The sequence below is a fragment of the Zalophus californianus genome, chromosome 4, assembly GCF_009762305.2.
Source record: "Zalophus californianus isolate mZalCal1 chromosome 4, mZalCal1.pri.v2, whole genome shotgun sequence".
Lineage (NCBI taxonomy): Eukaryota > Metazoa > Chordata > Mammalia > Carnivora > Otariidae > Zalophus > Zalophus californianus.
In genome coordinates this window covers 45,566,544-45,590,254 of record NC_045598.1, presented here as the reverse complement: position 1 = coordinate 45,590,254, position 23,711 = coordinate 45,566,544, and the positions used below count along the sequence as shown (strand labels likewise).

At 38.1% G+C, this 23,711-nt stretch overlaps 1 protein-coding gene and 1 pseudogene across 1 annotated transcript in view; one reads left to right on the top strand and one right to left on the bottom strand.

Annotated features, from left to right (window-relative positions):
• Nucleotides 1-23,711, top strand: part of FYB2 (FYN binding protein 2) — a 131,699-nt gene that overhangs the window by 104,830 nt on the left and 3,158 nt on the right. The window contains exons 16-19 of the mRNA XM_027569484.1: nucleotides 17,710-17,796; nucleotides 20,282-20,363; nucleotides 23,301-23,457; nucleotides 23,569-23,602. Coding sequence (XP_027425285.1) covers nucleotides 17,710-17,796; nucleotides 20,282-20,363; nucleotides 23,301-23,457; nucleotides 23,569-23,602 — 360 coding nt within the window. The remainder of the gene's footprint in view (nucleotides 1-17,709; nucleotides 17,797-20,281; nucleotides 20,364-23,300; nucleotides 23,458-23,568; nucleotides 23,603-23,711) is intronic.
• LOC113908890 lies at nucleotides 13,761-14,201 on the bottom strand (annotated as a pseudogene).

Genomic DNA, 23,711 nt, shown 5'->3' with positions numbered 1-23,711 from the left:
TTTCCAATGCTTTGTTAAGTATGGTCAGAGGGCCACCTTTTTAGAGCCTTAGAGACTGAATGAAAAGTCAGCTTGTGATATAACATAGACAGTTAGTAGTCTGAGTCACTTAACAGTAGTAGGTGATTCAGAAGTTACTGGGGCTTTTCAATCTGTTTCATATCTTTGAATCTAGAGACTTGAAACTCATTTCAATGCAACACACCCTTATTTAATAACCTCTTATGTACAAGGCAACCTGGAGGATAGCAAGCACTGTATGACAGAACAGTCTGTTCTCAAAGATGAAATAACTATATCAAGAAACTGTCCTAAACTCGATGCCCCCTCTCTAGCTATTTGTTATCTATCCTTTCTCTCTCAACTAGATGACTAAAAATAAAGGTCCCCTCTGCTCCTTTTTGATTCACTTAGGGTTCCAAATTTTTGCACTTATGAACACTATTGCTATAAATATTCTTACTCATCTCTTCTGTGAATATGTCCAAGAATTTTTCTAGGAGATACGTAAGGGAAGGGAAATGCAAATTATGTAGGGAATGCAAATTTATAAGAAAAATGCCAACTTGTTTTTCAATGTGGTTGTACCAATTTACACCCTTCCCAGCCATTTCTAAGGGGAATGTTGATCCACCTTCTCACCAACATTTAGCAAAGAGGAAATTCTTAATTTTCACCAATTTAGTGGGTATAAAATACTCAATGTTGAGCCCCTTTTAATATGTTTATTCACCATACGTATCTTTCCTTCTGTAGAAGGCCTGTTGATAACCTTTTTCCTATTTTCCTATTGGATTGATGGTCTTTTTCTTATTTATTTATAGATTTTTTAATGTATTCTAGATACTATTCCTTTGTCAGTTACATATATTGCAGACACCTTCTCCTACATTGTAACTTGACTTTGCAATGTTCTTCCTAGTCTTCTAATGAATAGAAATTCTTAAGTTTAATGTATTTGAATTTATCAATTGATTGTTCCTTTTTATATCTTTTAAATAAATATTTATCCCAAGATCATATTTTCTTCTAAAACTGCTAAACTTTTTGCCTTTTACGTTTAAACCTTAGACCTATCTAGAATTGATTTTTGTGTTTTGGTACTATAATGAAGTAGCTAGCAATCCAATTAAATTTTCTACCATATGGATAAATGTCCTGCATGATAAATTGAACAGTCCCACCTTTCCCCATGGAGGTACAATGCCATCTTTGTCATACCAGGTTTCCCTATGTCTGAAATCTGTGTCCATGCTCCCTATTCCATTGTCCTTTTCATCTTAATTGCATGGTGCTCTGAGAAAAGAAATAAGATATTAGTAAGTACTAAATAATTAGTAAGTACTAAAGTAATAAGATATAAAAGTACTAATAAAATATTAGTACACTGAGAGAGTAGTTGATATCAGTGCCTTGACATGTTCTAAGACATGATTTATGCCTAGTGTGTGGTCAATTTTCATAAATGTTCTTTGTGCAGTTTAGAAAAATATGACTTCTCTACTTGTTTGGTACGAGGATCAACTTATGTTCTTTAAATCATTCTCTTGTTAAAAATCTATAGATTTGTGAATTTTTAGATGTTTTACTCATCAATATTTGAAAGAAATAGGTTGAAATCTTACATAAACATGGTAGATGAGTCAGTTTCTCCCCAAACTTGGCTAGTTTGCATGTCACAGCTTGGTAGGTAGGTATTAGATTGAGGAGAAGCTGAAACAGCTCTAGATTATGGTCGCTAGATATTCCAGACCTCTACTTTTCATTTCCTTTTGTTCATTAGACTGTCTCCTAGAGAGTTAGCAAGGGAAGGAAGAAGAGGGGGATCTCAAAAAGGATACTGGTACAACTTCTATACCATGGCACCAATGGGACTTGTAGCATATCCTCTTACTTCTCTGAACCTTAGTTTCTTAACCTATGATTTCGTAATAAAAATCCTCATCCTGCCAGATTTATTAAGCTCCCTAATGAGATCCCTAGAAAACTAAAATTAGTTGACCAAGGGGCAAAGAGTTGGCCAGAATGTTCACATGGCTAGTATGGGTCTAAATTGGTATGATCTCTCTGAAAGTATAATTTGGCAGTATGTATCCAAAATACCCACACCATTTACTTAACCCAGCAAATCCCAGCTCAAGCAATGGGCTCTGGTGAAAAAGGAAACAAAAAAATTTCATGCATAAAAATGTGTATCTCAGGGTATTTATAAAAAAGATGTTTAAAACCACCCACCCAAACATCAAAATATATAGTAATCTGCTAATTATAGTACTCAACCTGACCTTTTAAATATATGCTAAATAGATGCTAAAGATTTCCAATGGCATGGAGGAGTGCTTACACTATAATGATAATAGAAAAATAGCAGAATGCAAGTTTATATGTATCGTATGATCTCAATTCACTTTTTAAAAGTGCTTGGAAAGATGTTTTGAAGGAAACTTAGATGTCTTTGAGAGGTCAGATTATGCTTAATTTGTCTCTTCTCTACTTCTTCCAACTTTTTAAACACTCGAATTGTTCCAATGCTTGCTATAAAAACTAAATTAGTTAATATATAAAATGCCAGCATAAAACTTGACATGTAGGTGCTCAAAAAGTATTAGTTCCTTTTATAATACCTTCTCCCTTCCCTGAATCATTTTCTTTTTTTTTAATTTTTTATTGTTATGTTAATCACCATACATCAGTGTTTGATGTAGTGTTCCATGATTAATTGTTTGTGCATAACACCCAGTGCTCCACGCAGAACGTGCCCTCTTTAATACCCGTAACCAGGCTAACCCATCCCCCCAACCCCCTCCCCTCTAGAACGCTGTTTGTTTTTCAGAGTCCATCGTCTCTCATGGTTCGTCTCCCCCTCTGACTTACTCCCCTTCATTTTCCCCTCCTGCTATCTTCTTCTTTTTTTTCTTAACATATATCGCATTATTTGTTTCAGAAGTACTGATCTGTGATTCAACAGTCTTGCACAATTCACAGCGCTCACCATAGCACATACCCTACTCAATGTCTGTCACCCAGCCACCCCATCCTTCCCACCCCCCACCACTCCAGCAACCCTCAGTTTATTTCCTGAGGTTAAAAATTCCTCATATCAGCGAGGTCATATGATACATGTCTTTCTCTGATTGACTTATTTCATTCAGCATAACACCCTCCAGTTCCATCCACGTCGTTGCAAATGGCAAGATCTCATTCCTTTTGATGGCTGCATAATATTCCATTGTGTATATATACCCCATCTTCTTTATCCATTCATCTGTTGATGGACATCTTGGCTCTTTCCACAGTTTGGCTATTGTGGACATTGCTGCTATAAACATTGGGGTGCACGTACCCCTTCGGATCCCTACATTTGTATCTTTGTGGTAAATACCCAGCAATGGCTGGATCGTATGGTAGCTCTATTTTCAACTGTTTGAGGAACCTCCATACTGTTTTCCAGAGTGGCTGCACCAGCTTCCATTCCCACCAACAGTGTAGGAGGGTTCCCCTTTCTCCATATCCCCGCCAACATCTGTCGTTTCCTGACTTGTTAATTCTAGCCATTCTGACTGGTGTGAGGTGGTATCTCATTGAGCTTTTGATTTGGATTTCCCTGATGCCGAGCGATGTTGAGCACTTTTTCATGTGTCTGTTGGCCATTTGGATGTCTTCTTTGGAAAAATGTCTGTTCATGTCTTCTGCCCATTTCTTGATTGGATTATTTGTTCTTTGGGTGTTGAGTTTGATAAGTTCTTTATAGATATTGGATACTAGCCCTTTATCTGATATGTCATTTGCAAATATTTTCTCCCATTCTGTCGGTTGTCTTTTGGTTTTGTGGACTGTCTCTTTTGCTGTGCAAAAGCTTTTTATCTTGATGAAACCCCAAGAGTTCATTTTTGCCCTTGTTTCCCTTGCCTTTGGCGATGTTTCTAGGAAGAAGTTGCTGCAGCTGAGGTCGAAGAGGTTGCTACCTGTGTTCTCCTTTAGGATGCTGATGGACTCCTGTCTCATGTTTAGGTCTTTCAACCATTTGGAGTCTATTTTTGTGTGTGGTGTAAGGAAATGGTCCAGTTTCATTCTTCTGCATCTGGCTGTCCAATTTTCCCAACACCATTTGTTGAAGAGACTGTCTTTTTGCCATTGGACATTCTTTCCTGCTTTGTCAAAGATGACCTGACCCTAGAGTTGAGGGTCCATTTCTGGGCTCTCTATTCTGTTCCATTGATCTATGTGTCTGTTTTTGTGCCAGTACCATACTGTCTTGATGATGACAGCTTTGTGATAGAGCTGGAAGTCTGGAATTGTGATGCCGCCAGCTTTGCTTTTCTTTTTCAATATTCCTCTGGCTATTCGGGGTCTCTTCTGGTTCTATACAAATTTTAGGATTTTTTGTTCCATTTCTTTGAAAAAAGCGGATGGTATTTTGATGGGGATTGCACTGAATGTGTAGATTGCTCTAGGTAGCATTGACATCTTCACAATGTTTGTTCTTCCAATCCATGCGCATGGAACGTTTTTCCATTTCTTTGTGTCTTCTTCATTTCTTTCATGAGTGTTTTATAGTTTTCTGAGTACAGATCCTTTGCCTCTTTGGTTAAATTTATTCCTAGGTATCTTATGGTTTTGGGTGCAGTTATAAATGGGATCAACTCCTTCATTTGTCTCTCTTCTGTCTTGTTGTTGGTGTATAGGAATGCCACTGATTTCTGTGCACTGATTTTATATCCTTCTACTTTACTGAATTCCTGAATGAGTTCTAGCAGTTTTGGGGTGGAGTCTTTTGGGTTTTCCACATACAGTATCATATCATCTGCAAAGAGTGAGAGTTTGACTTCTTCTTTGCTGATTTGGTTGCCTTTGATTTCTTTTTGTTGTCTGATTGCTGTGGCTAGGACTTCTACTACTATGTTGAATAGCAGTGGTGACTGTGGACATCCCTGCCACGTTCCTGACCTTAGGGGAAAAGCTCTCAGCTTTTCCCCCTTGAGAATGATATTCGCTGTAGGTTTTTCATAGATGGCTTTTATGATCTTGATGTATGTACCCTCTATCCCTATACTGTGAAGAGTTTTGATCAAGAAAGGATGCTGTACTTTGTCAAATGCTTTTTCTGCATCTATTGAGAGGATCATATGATGGCTGTTCTTTCTTTTGTTAATGTATTGTATCACGTTGATTGATTTGCGGATGTTGAACCAACCTTGCAGCCCAGGGATAAATCCCACTTGGTCATGGTGAATAATCCTTTTAATGTACTGTTGGACCCTATTGGCTAGTATTTTGGTGAGAATTTTTGCATCCATGTTCATCAAGGATATTGGTCTGTAATTCTCCTTTTTGATGGGGTCTTTGTCTGGTTTTGGGATCAAGGTAATGGTGGCCTCATAAAATGAGTTTGGAAGTTTTCCTTCCATTTCTATTTTTTGGAACAGTTTCAGGAGAATAGGTATTAATTCTTCTTTAAATATTAGATAGAATTCCCCTGGGAAGCCATCTGGCCCTGGGCTTTTGTTTGTTGGGAGATTTTTGAGGACTGCTTCAATTTCCTTAGTGGTTATAGGTCTGTTCAGGTTTTCTATTTCTTCCTGGTTCAGTTTTGGTGGTTGATACATCTCTAGGAATGCACCCATTTCTTCCAGGTTATCTAATTTGCTGGCATAGAGTTGCTCATAATATGTTCTTATAATTGTTTGTATTTCTTTGGTGTTGGTTGTGATCTCTCCTCTTTCATTCAGGATTTTGTTGATTTGGGTCATTTCTCTCTTCTTTTTGATAAGTCTGGCCAGGGGTTTATCCATCTTGTGAATTCTTTCAAAGAACCAGCTCCTAGTTTCGTTGATCTGTTCTACTGTTCTTTTGGTTTCTATTTCATTGATTTCTGCTCTGATCTTTATTATTTCTCTTCTCCTGCTGGGTTTAGGCTTTATTTGCTGTTCTTTCTCTAGCTCCTTTAGGTGTAGGGTTAGGTTGTGTATTTGAGACCTTTCTTGTTTCTTGAGAAAGGCTTGTATTGCTCTATACTTTCCTCTCAGGACTGCCTTTGCTGTATCCCAAAGATTTTGAACAGTTGTGTTTTCATTTTCATTGGTTTCCATGAATTTTTTTTAAATCTTCTTTAATTTCCTGGTTGACCCATTCATTCTTTAGTAGGGTGCTCTTAGCCTCCATGTGTTTGAGTTCTTTCCGACTTTCCTCTTGTGATTGAGTTCTAGTTTCAAAGCACTATGGTCTGAAAATATGCAGGGAATAATCCCAATCTTTTGGTATTAGTTGAGACCTGATTTGTGACCTAGTATGTGATCAATTCTGGAGAATATTCCATGGGCACTAGAGAAGAATGTGTATTCCGTTGCTTTGGGATGGAGTGTTCTGAATATGTCTTTGAAGTCCATTTGGTCCAGTGTTTCATTTAAAGTCTTTATTTCCTTGTTGATCTTTTGCTTAGATGATCTGTCCATTTCAGTCAGGGGGGTGTTAAAGTCCCCCACTATTAATGTATTGTTGTCAATGTGTTTCTTTGCTTTTGTTATTAATTGCCTTATAAAATTGGCTGCTCCCATGTTAGGGGCATAGATATTTACAATGCTAAATCTTCTTGTTGGATAGACCCTTTAAGTAGGATACAGTGTCCTTCTTCACCTCTTATTACAGTCTTTGTTTTAAAATCTAATTTGTCTGATATAAGGATTGCCACCCCAGCTTTCTTTTGGTGTCCATTAGCATGGTAAATGGTTTTCCACCCCCTCATTTTCAACCTGGGGGTGTCTTTGGGTCTAAAATGAGTCTCTTGCAGACAGCATATCGATGCGTCTTGTTTTTTAATCCAATCTGATAGCCTGTGTCCTTTGATTGGGGCATTAAGCCCATTTACATTCAGGGTAACTATTGAAAGATAGGAATTTAGTGCCATTGTATTGCCTGTAAGGTGACTGTGACTGTATATTGTCTGTGTTCCGTTCTGATCTATGCTGCTTTTAGGCTCTCTCTTTGCTTAGAGGACCCCTTTCAATATTTCTTGTAGGGCTGGTTTTGTGTTTGCAAATTCCTTTAGTTTTTGTTTGTCCTGGAAGCTTTTTATCTCTCCTTCTATTTTCAATGACAGCCTTGCTGGATATAGTATTCTTGGCTGCATATTTTTCTCGTTTAGTGCTCTGAAGATATCATGCAGTCCTTTCTGGCCTGCCAGGTCTCTGTGGAGAGGTCTGTTGCCAATCTAATGTTTCTACCATTGTAGGTTACATATCTCTTCTCCCGAGCTGCTTTCAGGATTTTCTCTTTGTCTCTGAGACTCATAAGTTTTACTATTAGATGTCGGGGTGTTGACCTATTTTTATTGATTTTGAGAGGGGTTCTCTGTGCCTCCTGGATTTGATGCCTGTTTCCTTCCCCACAGTAGGGAAGTTCTCTGCTATAATTTGCTCCAATATACCTTCTGCCCCTCTCTCTCTTTCTTCTTCTTCTGGGATCCCAATTATTCTAATGTTGTTTCGTCTTATCGTATCGCTTATCTCTTGAATTCTGCCCTCGTGATCCTGTAGTTGTTTCTCTCTCTTTTTCTCAGCCTCTTTATTTTCCATCATTTGGTCTTCTATATCACTGATTCTCTCTTCTGCCTCATTTATCCTCGCAGTTAGTGCCCCCATTTTTGATTGCACCTCATTAATAGCCTTTTTGATTTCGACTTGGTTAGATTTAGTTCTTTTATTTCTCCAGAAAGGGTTTCTCTAATAACTTCCACACTTTTTTCAAGCCCAGCTAGTATCTTTAAAGTCAGGATTCTGAACTTTAGGTCCGACATCGTACTAATGTCAGTATTGAGTAGGTCCCTGGCAGACAGTACCACCTCTTGTTCTTTTTGCTGAGGTGATTTTTTTCGTCTTGTCATTTTGTCCAGAGAAGAACAGATAAATGAGAGAACAAAATGCTAACAGGTTAACAACGTCCCCAGCAAATATTCTCTATACAAGTCAGAAAAGACCTGAAACCAGGGGAAAAGAAAGGGAAAGAAAGAAAAAAGAAAGAGAAAAAAAAGAAAAAGATAAAAACAAAAAAAAACAGAACAAAACAAAAAAAAACAGAATATATCAAATATGATCAGGTTAGTGCATAGATCAGTGCCACACACTAGATTTTGGGTGTATTTTGGTCTGTTGGAAGAAAGTGCCTCCTACAATTTTAAAGGAAGAAAGACTTATATATGTACAAAATAAGGGTTGATACAATGAAGGGATGGAAGATGACTGTAAAGATGAAACTTATAAAAGGTTTTATAAACGGAATGGATAAGATGTTTGAAAGAAGAAAGAAGAAGATTTAAAAAAAAGAAAAAAGAAAAGAAAAAAAAATGGGAGAGACTGTGATCAGGAAGGAGACTAGAACAAAGCCATACACTAGTGATTTAGGGTATATTTTGATCTGTTAGAAGAAACTGTATATCAAAATTTTAAAGAGAGAACAACTTATATATATATGCCAAAAATAAGGGTAACTATACTATGAAGGGATAAAATATGACTCTAAAAATGAAAAATAAAAATTTTTTTTTAAAAAAGGGATTGATAAGATGGTTGAAAAAGGGAAAAGAAAAATTCAAAACAAAAACAAAAACAAAAAACAGTTAAAAAAATTAACTTTGAAAAACTAATGAATCATGGTAAAAAAGCCATGAATTCTATGTGCAGTATTCCCATAGCGCTGGAGTTCTCCCGTTTTCCTTGATTGGTAAACTTGGTCTTGGCTTGCTGGTTGTTCATGCTGATCTTCTGGGGGAGGGGCCTGTTGCCGTGGTTCCCAAATGTCTTTGCTGGAGGCGGAATTGCCCCGCCCTTGTCAGTCCGGGCTAAGCAAGCTGCTTGGGTTTGCTCTCAGTAGCTTTTGTTCCCTGCAAGCTCTCGGTACAGCTTTGGAGGACCAGGGTGAAAATGGTGGCCTCCCACTCTCTGCCCCGAGGAGCTGAGAACTCGGGCCCCACTCCTCAGTGCGCCCCCAGAGAAAAGCAGTCAATCACTCCCATCTCCCCGGTCTCCGGCCGCACTCCGTGCTCACCCGGCCTGTGACCGAGCATTTCTATCTCTGGCACCCAACCCCGTGTGGTCTCTCCAAACCCAGCAGATCCCCGTGGTGCACTCCCGTGCCGCTCCTCCTGGGGGAGGGAGGGGAGTCTCCCCGGATCTGCCGCTTGTTGGGTCCCTGCTGGAGGAGCAGCCACCCCGAGCTGTGAGCCTGTGCCTCGGCTACGTCTCTGCAGCTGGCTTCCTAGCTCCAATACCTGGGAGCTCTGCTGCACTCAGGCACCCCCAGTCTTTCTGTGACCCCAAGGGTCCTGAGTCCACATTGTCCCGCGAGGTTTCCACCTCCCGCTTAGCCACTGGAGTGACGTCCCTTAGAGGAACCGACTTCTAAAAGTTCCAATTTTGTGCTCCACGGCTCTATCACTTGCCAGAAGCGGCCGACGGAGGCCCCCTCCCCCACCGTCTATCCTCCCGAATATCGCCTCGGATTCACTTCTCTGCACGTCCTACCTTCTAGTAAGTGGTCGCTTCTCTGTTCAGAGAGTTGTTGCTACTCTCTTCTTTGATCTCCTGTTGAGTTCGTAGGTGTTCAAAATGGTTTGATCCTTATTCAGCTGAATTCCTGAGACCAGACGAAATCCAGGTCTTCTACTCCTCCGCCATCTTGCTCCCAGAAACTCATTTTCTTTTTTTTAATGATCTTAGTTAAAAAAATTTTATTACTGAGAATTCTAAACAGAATAATCAAAAGAATCTTATAATGAACCCTTATGTACCCAATACCCAGCTTTAAAAATTACTAGTTTGTGACCAAACTTGTTTACACTGTCACCTACCTCCCCATCTCCAGTATTTTAAAAAATTAGCATAATTATATTAGTTTCAGATGTACAATATAGTGATTCAACAATCCTATACATTACATCATGATAAGTGTACTCTTAATCCCCTTCACCATTTCACCCATCCGCCCACCCACCTCCCCTCTGGTAACCACCAGTTTGTTCTCTATAGTTAAAAGTATTTTTTGCTTTGTCTTTTTTGTTGTTGTTCATTTGTTTTGTTTCTTAAAATTCCACTTGAGGAAAATCATAAGGTATTTGTCCTTCTCTGACTTATTTCACTTAGCATTATACTCCCTCGACCCATCCATGCTGTTGCAAATGGCAAGATTTCATTCTTTGTTATGGCTAATAGTCCATTGTGTTATGTGTGTGTGCATTCATGCACACACATGCATGTGTGTATACACCAATTCTTTTCTGTTATTGTTATATACCACTTCTTTACCCATTCATCTATTGATGGACACTTGGGCTGCTTCCATATCTTGACTATTGTAAATAATGCTGCAATAAACACAGTGGTGCATATATCTTTTTTTGAGTTAGCGTTTTCAATTTGGAGGGTAAATACCCAGTAGTGGAATTACTGGATCATATGGTAGTTCTATTTTTACCTTTTTGAGGAATCTCCATGTTGCTTTCCACAGTGGCTGCAGCAGTTTGTATTCCCACCAATAGTGCATGAGGGTCCTTTTTCTCCACATCATGACAAATACTTGTTTCTTGTGTTTTTTATTTTAGCCATTCTGACAGGTGTGAGATGGTATTTCATTGTGGTTTTGGTTTGCATTTCCCTGATGATGAATGATGTTGAGCATCTTTTCATCTGTCAGTATATCTTCTTTGGAAAAACTGTTCAGGTCTTCTGCCCATTTTTTAATTGGATTATTTGGATATTTTTCATGTTGAAGTATATGAGTTCTTCATATATTTTGGATACTAACCCTTTATCAGTTATGTCATTTACAAATATCTTCTCTCATTCAGTAGGTTGGCTTTTGGTTTTGTTGTTTCCTTTGCTATGCAGAAGCTTTTAATTTTTATGTAGTCCTAGTAGTTTATTTTTGCTTTTATTTCCCTTGCCTCCAGAGACATAACTAGAAAAATGTTACTAGGGCCAATGTCAGAGAAATTATTGCCTGGGCTTTCTCCTAGAATTGTTATGGTTTCAGGTCTCACACTTATGTCCTTAATCTATTTTGAGTTTTTGTGTGTAGTATAAGAAAGTGGTCATTTCATTCTTTTGCATATTGCTATCCAGTTTTCCCAACACCATTTGTTAAATACACGTTTTCCCATTGCATATTCTTGCTTCCTTGTCAAAGATTAATTGACCATATAATTGTGAGTTTATTTCTGGATTTTTCTATTCTGTTCCATTGATCTGTGTGTCTTTTTGTGCCACTACCATACTGCTTTGATTCCTATAGCTTTGTAGTATATCTTGAAATCTGAGATTGTGATACCTCCAGTTTGTTTATCTATTTAAAGATTGCTTTGCCTATTCAGGGTCTTTTGTGGTTCCATACAAAGTTTAGGATTGTCTGTTCTGGTTCTGTGAAAAATGCTGTTGCTATTTTGATAGGGATTGCATTAAATTTCTAAATTTCTTTGGGTAGTTTGGATATTTTAACTATACTGGTTATGCCAATCCATGAGCATGGAATACCTTTCCATTTGGTTGTGTCATTTTCAATTTCTTTAATCAGTGTTTTGTAGATCTCAGATTATAGGTCTTTCATCTCCTTGGTTCAGTTTATTCCTAGATATTTTATTATTTTTGTGCAATTATAAATGGGATTGCTTTCTTAATTTCTTTTTCTGCTGGTTCATTATTGGTGTATAGAGATGCAACAGATTTCTTTATTTTGATTTTTGTATTCTGCAATCTTACTGAATTCATTTATCAGTTCTAGGAGTTTTTTGGTGGAGTCTTTTGGGTTTTCTATATAGAGAATCAGATCATCTGCAAACAGTGAAAGTTTTACTTTTTACCAGTTTGGATGCTTTTTATTCCTTTTTTCTTCTCTGGTTGTTGTCCTAGCCAAACAATGTTGAATTAAGAGTGGTGAGAGTGGACGTATTTGTCTTGTGCCTGATCTTAGAAGGAAAGCTCTCAGTTTTTCACCAGTGAGGATGATGTTCTGGTTTTTTTTCAGTTATGGCCTTTATTATGTTGAGGTATGTTCCCTCTAAACCTAGTTTGTTGAGGGTTTTTATCATGGATGGATGTTGTAGTTTGTCAAATGTTTTTTTCTGCATCTATTAAAATTATCATATGGTTCTTATACTTTCTCTTGTTGATGTGACAGATCATGTTGATTGATTTGTGAATATTGAACCACACTTGCATCCCATGAACAAATCCCACTTGACCATGGTGAGTGATTTTTTAAATGTATTGTTGGATTTGGTTTGATAATATTTTGTTGAGGATTTTTGCATCTGTGTTCATCAGCGATATTGGCCTGTAGTTCTTTTTGGTAGCGTCTTCATTTGGTTTTGGAATAAGGATAATGCTGGCCTCATAGAATGAATTTAGAAGCTTTCCTTCCTCTTCTATTTCTTGGAATAGCTTGAGAAGAATGGGTATTAACTCTTCTTTGAATGTTTGATAGAATTCACCACAGCTATCTTGTCCTGGGCTTCTGTTTGTTGGGAATTTTTTGATTACTGATTCAATTTCATTGCTGGTAATCAAAGTGTTCCAATTTTCTATTTCTTCCTGATTCAGTTTTGGTAGCCTATATGTTCTTAGGAATTTATCCATTTCTTTTAGGTTTCCCAATCTGTTGACATGTAAGTTTTCAAAATATTCTCTTAAAATCCTTTGAATTTTTGTGGTGTCTGTGGTTGTTTCTCCTCTTTTATTTCTGATTTCTCTTTTTTTATGAGTCTAGCTAGGAGTTCTTATCAATTTCGTTGATCTTTTTATTGATCTGCTCTATTATTTTTAATTTCTATATTGTTTATCTGATCTTATTTCCTTCCTTCCTTCTACTGGTTTGGGGTTTTCTTTGTTCTTTTTCTAGCTCCTTTAGGTATAAGGTTGGGTCGTTTGAGATTTTTGCTTCTTGAGGTAGGCCTGTGTTGCTATAAACTTCCCTCTTAGAACAGCTTTTGCTGCATCCCAAAGATTTGGGACCATTGTGTTTTCATTTTCATTTCTCTCCATGTATCTTTTTGATTTCTTCTTTGATTTCTTGGTTGACCCATTCATTGTTTAGTGGCATGTTATTTAACCTCCATGTATTTGTGTTCTTTTTAGATTTTTTCTTGTAGTTGATTTCTAGTTTTATAGTGTCATGATCAGAAAAGATGCATGGTATGACTTTGATATTTTTGAGTTTATTGAGGCTTGTTTTGTGGCCTAATATGTGATCTATTCCAGAGAATGTTCCATGTGCACATGGAAAGAATTGTATTCTGCTGTTTTAGGATGGAATGTTCTGAATGTATCTGCTAGATCCATCTGATTCAGTGTATCATTCAAAGCCACAGTGTCCTTGTTGATTCTATTTAGATGATATGTCCATTGATATAAGTGGGGTGTTAATGTACCCTACCATTGTATTACTATGAGTTACTTCCTTTATGTTTGTTATTAGCTTTTTCATGTATTTGGGTGCTCCCATGTTGGATGTATATTTACAATTGTTATATCTTCTTTTTGAATCATTCCCTTTATGAGTATATAGTGTCCTTCTTTGTCTCTTGTTACAGTTTTTGTTTTAAAGTCTATTTTTTTTCTGATATAAGCCTTGCAACCCTGGCTCTCTTTTCACTTCCACTTGCATGATAAATGCTTTTCCATCCCTTCAAAATATTGCCCTGATATACACAAAAATTTCCCGATAATGGTAATTAAAAACAGGTACTCCCAACCCTTGTGTTCACACCAATTTTCAATCTAGATTGGCTTAATCTTGAAATGTAATCAATAAGACTGAAGACCAAACACTTCAGGTCCTGGACAAGATAATAAAATACTCATAAGCCTTCTGGATCCTTGGATTGATTGACATCAATAAGAGAACCAATTTTTGATGTTGTGAAAGAAATGTGTTCATCTCCAATTGACAATTTCAATCTCCTGCCATCCCACTCGGTCAGAGGGAGGCCACAAGGCATCATCCTCTTTGGTAATTTCACTGTCATCAATTATTCTCTTCAGTTCCTCCATTACACTTTTATGTACATAAGCCTCTTTTCTGATCATGACATCATTTTTGTAATTGCTGTTGTTAGTATATCTCAATTTCCTGTCGGGTCAGAACTCGAACTCCAGGAACTTATGGCCAAATTTGCCCTTATGACCCACATAGTAATGCAGATAAAAGTCACTCTCCATGGTTCACAAGGAGGGAACCAAGACTAAACATTACCAGCAAGCCTCATCGTCGCTGTTTGCACCCAACACTGACGTTTACCTGGGCGCCAGGTCTTGCATTTTTATCCATTCTGTCACCATGTCTTTTGATTGGAGTGTTTAGTCCATTTACATTCAAAGTAATTTATGATACATATATATTTATTACCATTTTGTTACTTGTTTTTTGGTTGTTTTTGTAGTTTTTCTCTGTTCTTCTCTTGCCCTCTTCTCTTACAGTTTGCTGGCTTTATTTAGTGATATACTTAGATTCTCTTTATTCTTTGCATATCTATTAGTTTTTTTTTTTTTTTTTTTTTTACTTATGGTTACCATTAGCTTTATATATAACACCTTCTGCATGTAGCAGTCTCTTCTAAGTTGATGGTTGCTTAAGTTTGAACCCATTCTTTATTCCCTCCTCCCATTTTAGGTATATGGTGTCATACCTTATATCCTCTTATTTTGTGAATCCCTTGACTGATTTTTATAGATATTTTTACTGCTTTTTTGCTTCCTATTTTTCTTACTCCTACTTATGCTCTTTCCACTCAAAGAATCTCCTTTAATCTTTCTTGTAAAATTGGTTTCATGGTCATGAATTTCTTTAACTTTTGTCTGAGAAACTCTTTATTTCTCCTTCTAGTCTGAATGATAGCCTTGCTGGATAGAGTATTCTTGGTGGCAGCGTTTTGGGTTTTTTTTGTTGGTTTGTGGTGGTTATTATTTTTCTTTCAGCACTTTGAATATATCATCTCATTCTCTTCTGGCCTGCAAAATTTCTGCTGAAAAATCAGCTGATAGCCTTATATTGTTTCACTTGTATGTAACGTTTTTTTTTTCTCTTGCTGCTTTTAAAATTCTCTCATCACTATTTTTTTGCCATTTTAATCAATATGTGTCTTGGTGTGGACCTCCTGGAGGGATTTTATAGGGAACTTGCTGTACCTCCTGACTCTGAATGTGTTTCCTTCCCCAGATTCCAGAAGTTTATTATTTCTTCAAATAAATTTTTGCCCCCCTTTTCTTTCTCTTCTCCTTCTGGGATCCCTATAAAGTGATATGTTAATGTACCTCATGGTGTCATTGAATTCCCTAAGTCTCTTCTCATATTTCTTTTTCTCCTATTCAGCTTAATTGCTTTCCACCACTTTGTCCTTCAGGTCTTTGATCAGTTATTCTGATTCCTCTAGTCAACCCTTTATTCCATCTAGTGTATTTTTATTAATATATTTATTAATATAAATAAAATAAAGATTTTATTTATTTATTTGAGAGAGAGAGAACATGAACCAGGGGAGGGGCAGAGACAGAATCTCAAGTAGACTCCATGTTGAGCACAGAGGCTGAAGTGGGGCTCCATCTCACCACCCATGAGATCATGACCTGAGCCAAAACCCAGAGTCAGACGCTTAGCTGACTGATCCACCCAGGTGCCCCTCCATCTAGTGTATTTTTAATTTCAGTTATTGAGTTCTTCATCTCTGATTTTTTATGTCTCTTTGTAAAGGGTCTCACTGATGTCTTCCACTCTTCTCAAGTCCAGTATCTTTATGACCATTACTTTAAATTCCCTATCATGCATATTACTTATCTCCATTTTGCTTAGGTCTGTTGCTGTGATTTTGTCCTGTTCTTTCATTTTGGACAATTCCTCTGTCTCCTATGTTGTCTAACTCTTTGTGTGTTTATGTCTTACAAAAGTCACCTACATCTCCTGTTTTTGAAAGTAGGGGCTTTATGAAGAAGAAGTCCTATAGTGTCCTGCAGTGTTGTGTCCCCTGTTCGCCAGAACCTGGTGCTTCTGTGGTCTCTCCTATGTGTGTTGTTTCTGTCTTGCTGTTGTGGCTGAGCCACATTGGCCTTCAGTCCAGTCATCTGCAATGGCTCTCTAACCTACCGTAGGCAGGGTGTGGTCCCTGTGTTACTAGTGGGCCAGTCTGGAACTGCCTTGGGTTTGATTAGGCATTTGCCAGAGATGCAGTAGCACTGAACTGCAGGGCAGTTCCCCTGTGTTGTCCCCTAAGAAGCTTTCGTTGGTGGGCGGGGCCTGCAGTCAGACCAGATGTCTGCCCCCCAGGCCACTGCTGGAGCCACAGTATGACCCCTGTGTATGATTTTTCCCTTATCACTTTGCAGTGGTGCTGGCCCCTGCTGGGGCTGCTTGCACACTGCCAGGCTGCATATTGGAGGGGGCAGGTTCATAGCCAAGTGCATATTGGAGGGGCAGGTTCATAGAAGACAAGGGTGGGTGCAGTGCCAGCAAAGTCTCCCCTCGCACCATGCGCCATGGGAGGGGACCTGCAACCTCCAGACTGAGGTAGGCAAGGTTGGAGGGGGTGGATCCACAGAAATGCATGAGGGCAGGTGAGTGGTATTAGCAAGCTAGGTGGAGAGCCTTCACAGCACTGGTTTCCATAGGTGTCAAGGCAGGGGGGCAGGGGAGGAAATGGTGCCAGCCTGCTCCTTTGTTTCTGGAGAAGATCTTTGTCCCGCCAATGCCTGTTCTGATATAAACAAACAACTCTCCCTCCTGCATGCCCCAGGTGTTTTTCAAACTGTTGCTTCTAGACTGTATCTCCTTGGAGCTGTTGGGCTTTCTCTTTAAGGGCAAGGACTCAGCTTCCTCTAGTCCATTTGATTCTCCCAGACTTGAGCCTGCTGATTTTTAAAGTTCCAGGTGTTAAGTCCCACTGATTGTAAGAACTCATGAAATTTGGCCCCTCTGGTTTTCAAACCAAATGTTTTGTGGCGGGGGGTGGGGGGTGTTCATCTTCCCTATGCCTGGGGTGTCTTTCTTTTCTGGTCTCCGTGCCCATAGCATCCCTCCCTCCTGTATATAGTCCTAAGGGTCTGTTTGGCTCCCTACAGTGACTCTGCCCTTCCTACACTCTTCAATATAGCCTTTTCTCTACATTTAGCTATGAAGTCTGTTCTACCAGTCTTCAGATCACGTGCTGGGTTATTTACACTAATGTGGATGTTATCTAGTTGTATCCATGGGATGAGGCGAGCTTAGGGTCTTCCAACTCTGCCATCTTCCTCAGCTCCTCCCTGCATCCTTTTCTACTAGTGCTAAACACGAGATTTGTCTTGTCTCAAGGTAATGGTTAATATTATTCATGTTTTAGAGGCAAAGAAACTGAGGCCCTGGAAGGGAAATGTGATCATAAGCAGGTTGATCTCTTGCTTCCGGTTTCAAATTTGGATCACCACGCATCCGGGGTCAGCAGACTATGGCCTGTGGGCCAAAACAGCTGGCCACTTGCTTTTGTAAATACAGTCACAACCGCAGAGTTTAGTAATTACCACAAAGATGGTATAGCTTGCAAAGCTTAAGGTATTTACAATCTGGTCTTGACACCGATTATCCAAATATACTTCTAGACAGTGTTTTAACTTTTTTATAAAACCTAATTGTCCAGAAAGTACTGATGTTTCCGTAAGTTTTAATTCAATATTTACTTGCTCAAAATACTTTTCTCCTCAGAGAGGAAGATAAACTAAAAACTTGGAAACCCAAGTTTTTGATGGCAAAGGAAAAAAAAGAGAGAAAAGGTGCTGAAGAATCAGAAAGGTAGGTACACAGGTATACCTAAATTACAGCTTATCTGCTGAAATTTATACCTTAGAGCTGTGTGACTTTAGGCAAGTCATTAAATTTGTCCTATAAAATGAGAGTAATAGCACCTACATCACTCTATAGTTGAGAGGATTAAAAGAGAAAAAGAATATGAAAATGTAAAGCACCACACACACTTCTCTTCACTGTCATCACCCAGACTTTGGAAAATAGGGAGTAAGGAAAGATTTCAAGCCAGCCATATGAAAAAACTTGGTCTTTTAGGCTGTAAGAACTTTTCCCCTATAGATGGGAACTTAAATAATACACCAATTAGAACTTAAACATTGAGAAACTACGATCACATAACAAGACTAATTTCCCTAAAATACAATTCTAGTTATGACTACATTAGTGTTAGAATTAAAAAAGAATGTGTTATCAACTCCTGATCGAACCCTCATTCTTGTGATTCAAGTACCCAGCTGGCTGTTGGGGGAGGTGATGTTTTTACTGTCTCAGATGGTTACTATGTGATCTGTGCTCTGGAGGACAGGGCACAGGATCTGAGATACTTTTAACAGTTGCCTTGGGGGAAATCCTTGTCTCAACAGCCACTGGGATGGGAACACTGTGTGGTCTGTCTGCTCTGGGAAACCTGTCTAGAAAAGTCCTGAAGGGGAACCCCAAAAGAAAGCAGACATCTATCTATACCATATTTAAACACAGAGGATAGCATAGGATGGCCCTTTCCATTACCTTATTTTATTTGGGATTAGACTTGATGTAACTTACTTTTCCCAAGTTCAAAAGATGTATTCACAGACTGGAAAAGCATCTCTCTAGCTTAAACCTCATACTTTTACATAGCATAGCAAAACAGAATTTCAAGAGAGAAAATACCAGTGAAATTTTTGACACTACTCCACAAAAAAATATGTTTAGTACCTTAATGTACACATAAGTCTTTCAGGAAACAATTTTCTAGTGCATTTTTTCTTACAACAAACTGATATTATAGTTTACTTTTACTTTCAACTGAGTAAATTTTAAAATGTGATATTGGGGCGATCATATTCCTGTAGATTGATGTATCAATTTCTAGTGCTTTTTGTTCTTTTAAATGGTTTCTACCATAACTTGTTCCACCAATAAGAAATGCATTCTATATTAGTTCAACCCTTTTATGATCCCTTTATGAATCAAAGATGATGGCAAATTTTCAGAGAAGTTGGGGAAGGTTATCCCAAGTATAAAGGCATAGAAATTGCCCGTTCTGACACTCCTGGGATCAGTACCTGAGCTGAAGGCAGATGCTTAATGTTGTAACACGTATGTGTGTGTGCGTGTGTGTGCGTGTGTGTGAAGCTGGAAAGGTAGGTTGGGGCTAGCTTATAAAATGCCCTATGTGCCACGCTAAGGAATTTGACTATCTTATGGGCACTAGGGACAAATTAAAGGTTTTAAGCAAAAGCGTGACATCAATTACATTTTAGAAAGATGACTCGGGAGGCAAGTATGCAGATGGGATTTGAGGAAGGAGAGGCAAGAGGAAGATGTTATTTCAGGTTAGAAGTGAAATGTGGCAGTGGCTATAATCTTGGGACAGAATGAAAAAGATGTAGGAGACACTTCTGAATCAAACTAACAGGACTTGCTTTTTTTCCTTCTGTCAATATATTAAACTGCTAAAAAGCAGCACCAACCCCCATGTGAAGAGCAGGAGGGAGGAAAAGGGAGGATTAAGAGTGTAATCTGCCTCTGCTGTAGGGTTATCTGTCAACTTTTATGTGCTGACAATTTTTGCACTTATTTTGTGGTATCTTTATTTTCTTAGATTCTTCTCCAGAACCATCCAGCAAACAGAACAGTTCTCTGATTGAAGCACAAAGATTTATGATTTTTTTAACAAGCTATACTTTGAACCCTGACTCAGAGGAATTTTTTAACTTAAACTGCTTAACCAGTTTGATTTTATTCCAAATTATTATCTTGGTATCCAAAAAAAAAAAAAAAACACAACCTTTTAATTTTTTCAAAGACTTTATTTATCTGAGAGAGAAAAAAAGCACGAGCAGGGGGGTGGGGGTGGAGGGGTAGAGAGAGGGAGAAGCAGACTCCCTGCTTTACAAGGAGCTGGATGTAGGGCTTGATCCTGGGACCCTGGGATCATGACCTGAGCTGAAGGCAGATGCTTAACTGAGCCACCCAGGCACCCCCACAACCTTTTTAATTATAGGAAAAAGCAATGGGTATTACCCTGTTCAACTGTTCTGACACTGTGCTCTACTGGAAATATGTGTTATGTATATAATCATCTACAAATACCCACATCATATAGGATTATATATATATTTATGATTTTATGTAAACATATATACATACAAAATTAGACCTGGATTTATCCTGAAGTAGCATGAGTTTATAGATTTGGGAACCTAGAGTTTTATTATGGCACATTTAACCTGACCTGCATATTTCTTGCCACTTTATCTCCTAGAAATTTCTTCAGAACCAAGAAGCAAAACTTAGAAAAGATGAGAATGGAAAAAGAAGAAAAACGTTTTCGAGAACAATTTAAGGTATGTTCTCCTCGGAAGGTACAAGTTATAAATGAATTCCTAGCTTTTAATATTACTACAGATCCTTTAAGAGTGCTGTACCTCTGGCTCTGGGACAGACAGGATCCACGACTCAACAGCGGATACAGGCTTTTCCTGATGCATTTCTCTAGCATCATGCCTTTACGCTTGCTATCCCCTCTGCCTGGAAAAACTCCTAAGTTATTCTTAAGGCTCTGTTCAAATGTCATCCACTCTTCCTGGGAAAGTTATTCAGCACATTTTATCTATCTGTTATACACATATCTGTTCTAACACTGGTCGGATATAACGCAGCCTGTGTATGTATTCTGAGCTAGACTCCAGTCCTCTCTGAGACTCTGTCTCATTCAAGATTGCTCCTTGCCTCCCAACATATCTGGACACAGTGTTTGCTGAGTGAATGAATGACTAGATAAACAAATGAAACCAATGAGTGAATGAAGGAAGCAGTGTATCTGAACCTCCTTGACTTCTGTCATTATGAATCCATGGAGTACTTCCTCAATTCCAAGGTTCAAACAGACCTTCCTTGTAATTTCATACACTGCCACCCTGAGAATTTATTAAGAAAGACTTTGAATAGCTCCCAGGTCCCAGATACTGGATTGAGAGAGAGAATGTGGGCATCCTGCTCACAACATTTCTCCAAGTCACTACAATTCCCCATTAAAAGATGGATAAAGATTAGGCTTCTTAACATGACATATAAAGCTCTTCCTGTCATAATTTCTCCTTGTCTTGCAGATTCTATTTCCTGCCATTCTTCACCTTGCACTTCAGGCTTTGGCAACAAACTACTCAATTCGGTCCCTTCAATGAACATCCCCTTCAGTCCCCATCCCGCCACTCCTTTCCTCTAGGCATTTACTTGGTCTGCTCCAACTACCTGGTGATACTCTTGTTACTTTTCCCCATCTGACTAGCTTTCGTTCACTTAGCAACACCCAGTCAAGGCATCTCCTCTCCTCCAGAAGACTGACCCACACTTGCTCATTAAGGCAATTACTCTTCCTCTATATACCTCTAATCTGAGCTTATCACGAGCACTAACATTATTGCAATTATATGTTCACCAATTAAACCATGAGCTCTTGGAGGACAGATAAGGGTTATCTTATCTTTATATCCATGTGTAGAGCAGAATAAAATTACCTTTGTAAATGTCCAAAAATGTTTTTGGACTGTACTAAAAAAGAATATACACAAATCCCTCATAATCATTAATAACTCCTGCTTTGGACCAAAGCTGATTAGGATTATTATATCTAGAAGCCATGGTATGAAATTATTTACTGCAATTGTGATGTTATTAGTTTAACTGAAAAGCAACAGTGTAACAATTACTTGCTAAAATGACCCTACATTCCATTTAGTGCTTTTCTCACTTTGTGACTGTCTCCTATCTCGTGTATATGATTCCATTCTTCCTTATACCTGTGGTGCGTTTTCCTTATATATCATTAGAAAACCTATGCCATATCAGTAATTTTTATTCATAAGCTCAAATCACAAAAGATTAGTGCCTCATTTGTGCTAGGCATTAAGAGTACAAGGTTGAATAAAACTCTTCCATTTTAAGATGGTTATTAAATGCTGTAATAGAAGTATATACTAAGTGTAGTTAAACAGAAAATTATACATTGCAGTTCTGAAAGTCTTCATTAGAAGTGGTTAAGAGTAAAAGGTATTTCAGGCAGAGAAAACCACATGAGCATTGGCCTATATAAAAGACACCTGGTATATTCAGCTTGATGTGGCTTCATTAATGGGGCAGAAATAGGAGCATGGGAAATGACAGTATGCCAAGGAACTTATGCCAAGGAACTTGAATGTCAAGCTGAAAAATGTGGATCTTATGAAAGCAATGAAGAATCTTTAGTTTGACAAAAAGGAAAGTGACCTGATTAGATTTTCATTTTAAGAAATCACTATTCATAATGAACAATGGCTGGGAAAATGGTAAGAAATCAGTGAGGAAGCTATTACTTTGTTAGGCAAAAGAAAAATCGATCTTGTGGATCAGATCCCATTTGGTATAGAGTGATACACTTTATCATTCAAATTCAGCAAACTTCTGAGAGTGGAAGAAGGCATACCTAATCCTAATTCTGTGGAGAGATACTAGATATAAGCAGACTGTCCTGAGCAGAGGGAGATGTCTGGCCACCCTAATTTGGTTAAGTAGACGTCTGTAAACATAAGCTTTGTATTCTGGAACTTTTTCTGAGTCAACGTATCAATACATTAGAAGGTGATATACCTATAGATGTATAAGCTGGCTAGTTTATCACACAGGAAAAAACCTCCCTTAAGGTCGTAAGTTGAATTTCTCATCAGTTTTTTTTTTTCCACAAATGCCTGTCTTTGACCCCAGAAGGAGAGTGGGAATTGCCCTCCATACCTACTACTTTATATATAATTATATATAAGCCCACCCAGAGAGGAAGGGTAGAAAGAGTGCCATCTAAAAACAAACAAACAAACAAACAAAAAAAGAGAGTGCCATCTAGAACTGCTAGGTATGTAAAAACATCATGAATTCTAAAGCACTACACAAAAAGAGGTTTTTCTCTTTCCCTCTTTTTTTAAACTTCTCCATTCCCAAGTTTGGTGGTAACCTTATTACTGGAACAGCTAACCTAACATCCATGGAACTTAATTTATACCCATGTTACAGACATCTCATCCACCGGAATTCATTCTAGTACAATTGGATAAGAGGTGTGAAAACACTTTGAAAATAGGACTGTACCAAATTAAATGTAAGATTGTGGCATTTTACTACTATTTTTCTATTCCTTTAGATGTTATTTAATATTTAGCATCTTGAGTTTGAGGTTACTATATTATGTCCTCCATTAATTTTGTTAGAATAAAAACTGCACATACAGTCTGATTAGTAATTTCTTCTTTCAGTATGACAAAGAGATTACTGTCATCAACACAGCAGTGGCATGTTCCAGTAATTCAAGAAATGGAATATTCGATTTGCCAATAACCCCTGGAGAAGAACTGCAAGTCATTGATACCACTGAAGAAAATCTAGTGATTTGTCGCAATTCCAAAGGCAAATGTAAGAAGTTACCGGCTTATCACCCATAAAATTTCAGTCACTGTTAAAAAAAATTTCCAAGCATTCTCTCTATAACTTTCAGATTAGTAATAGTAATTTTTGTTTCTACAGATGGATATGTACTAATTGAACATCTAGATTTCAAGTAAGTAGTTTGATTTTATACTACAATCATGAATTCTAAATACTTAATACACTGTTGTGTACATTAGTCTCAAAGAAAGACTACGGAATTTATTTAAATTCAGGAAGTT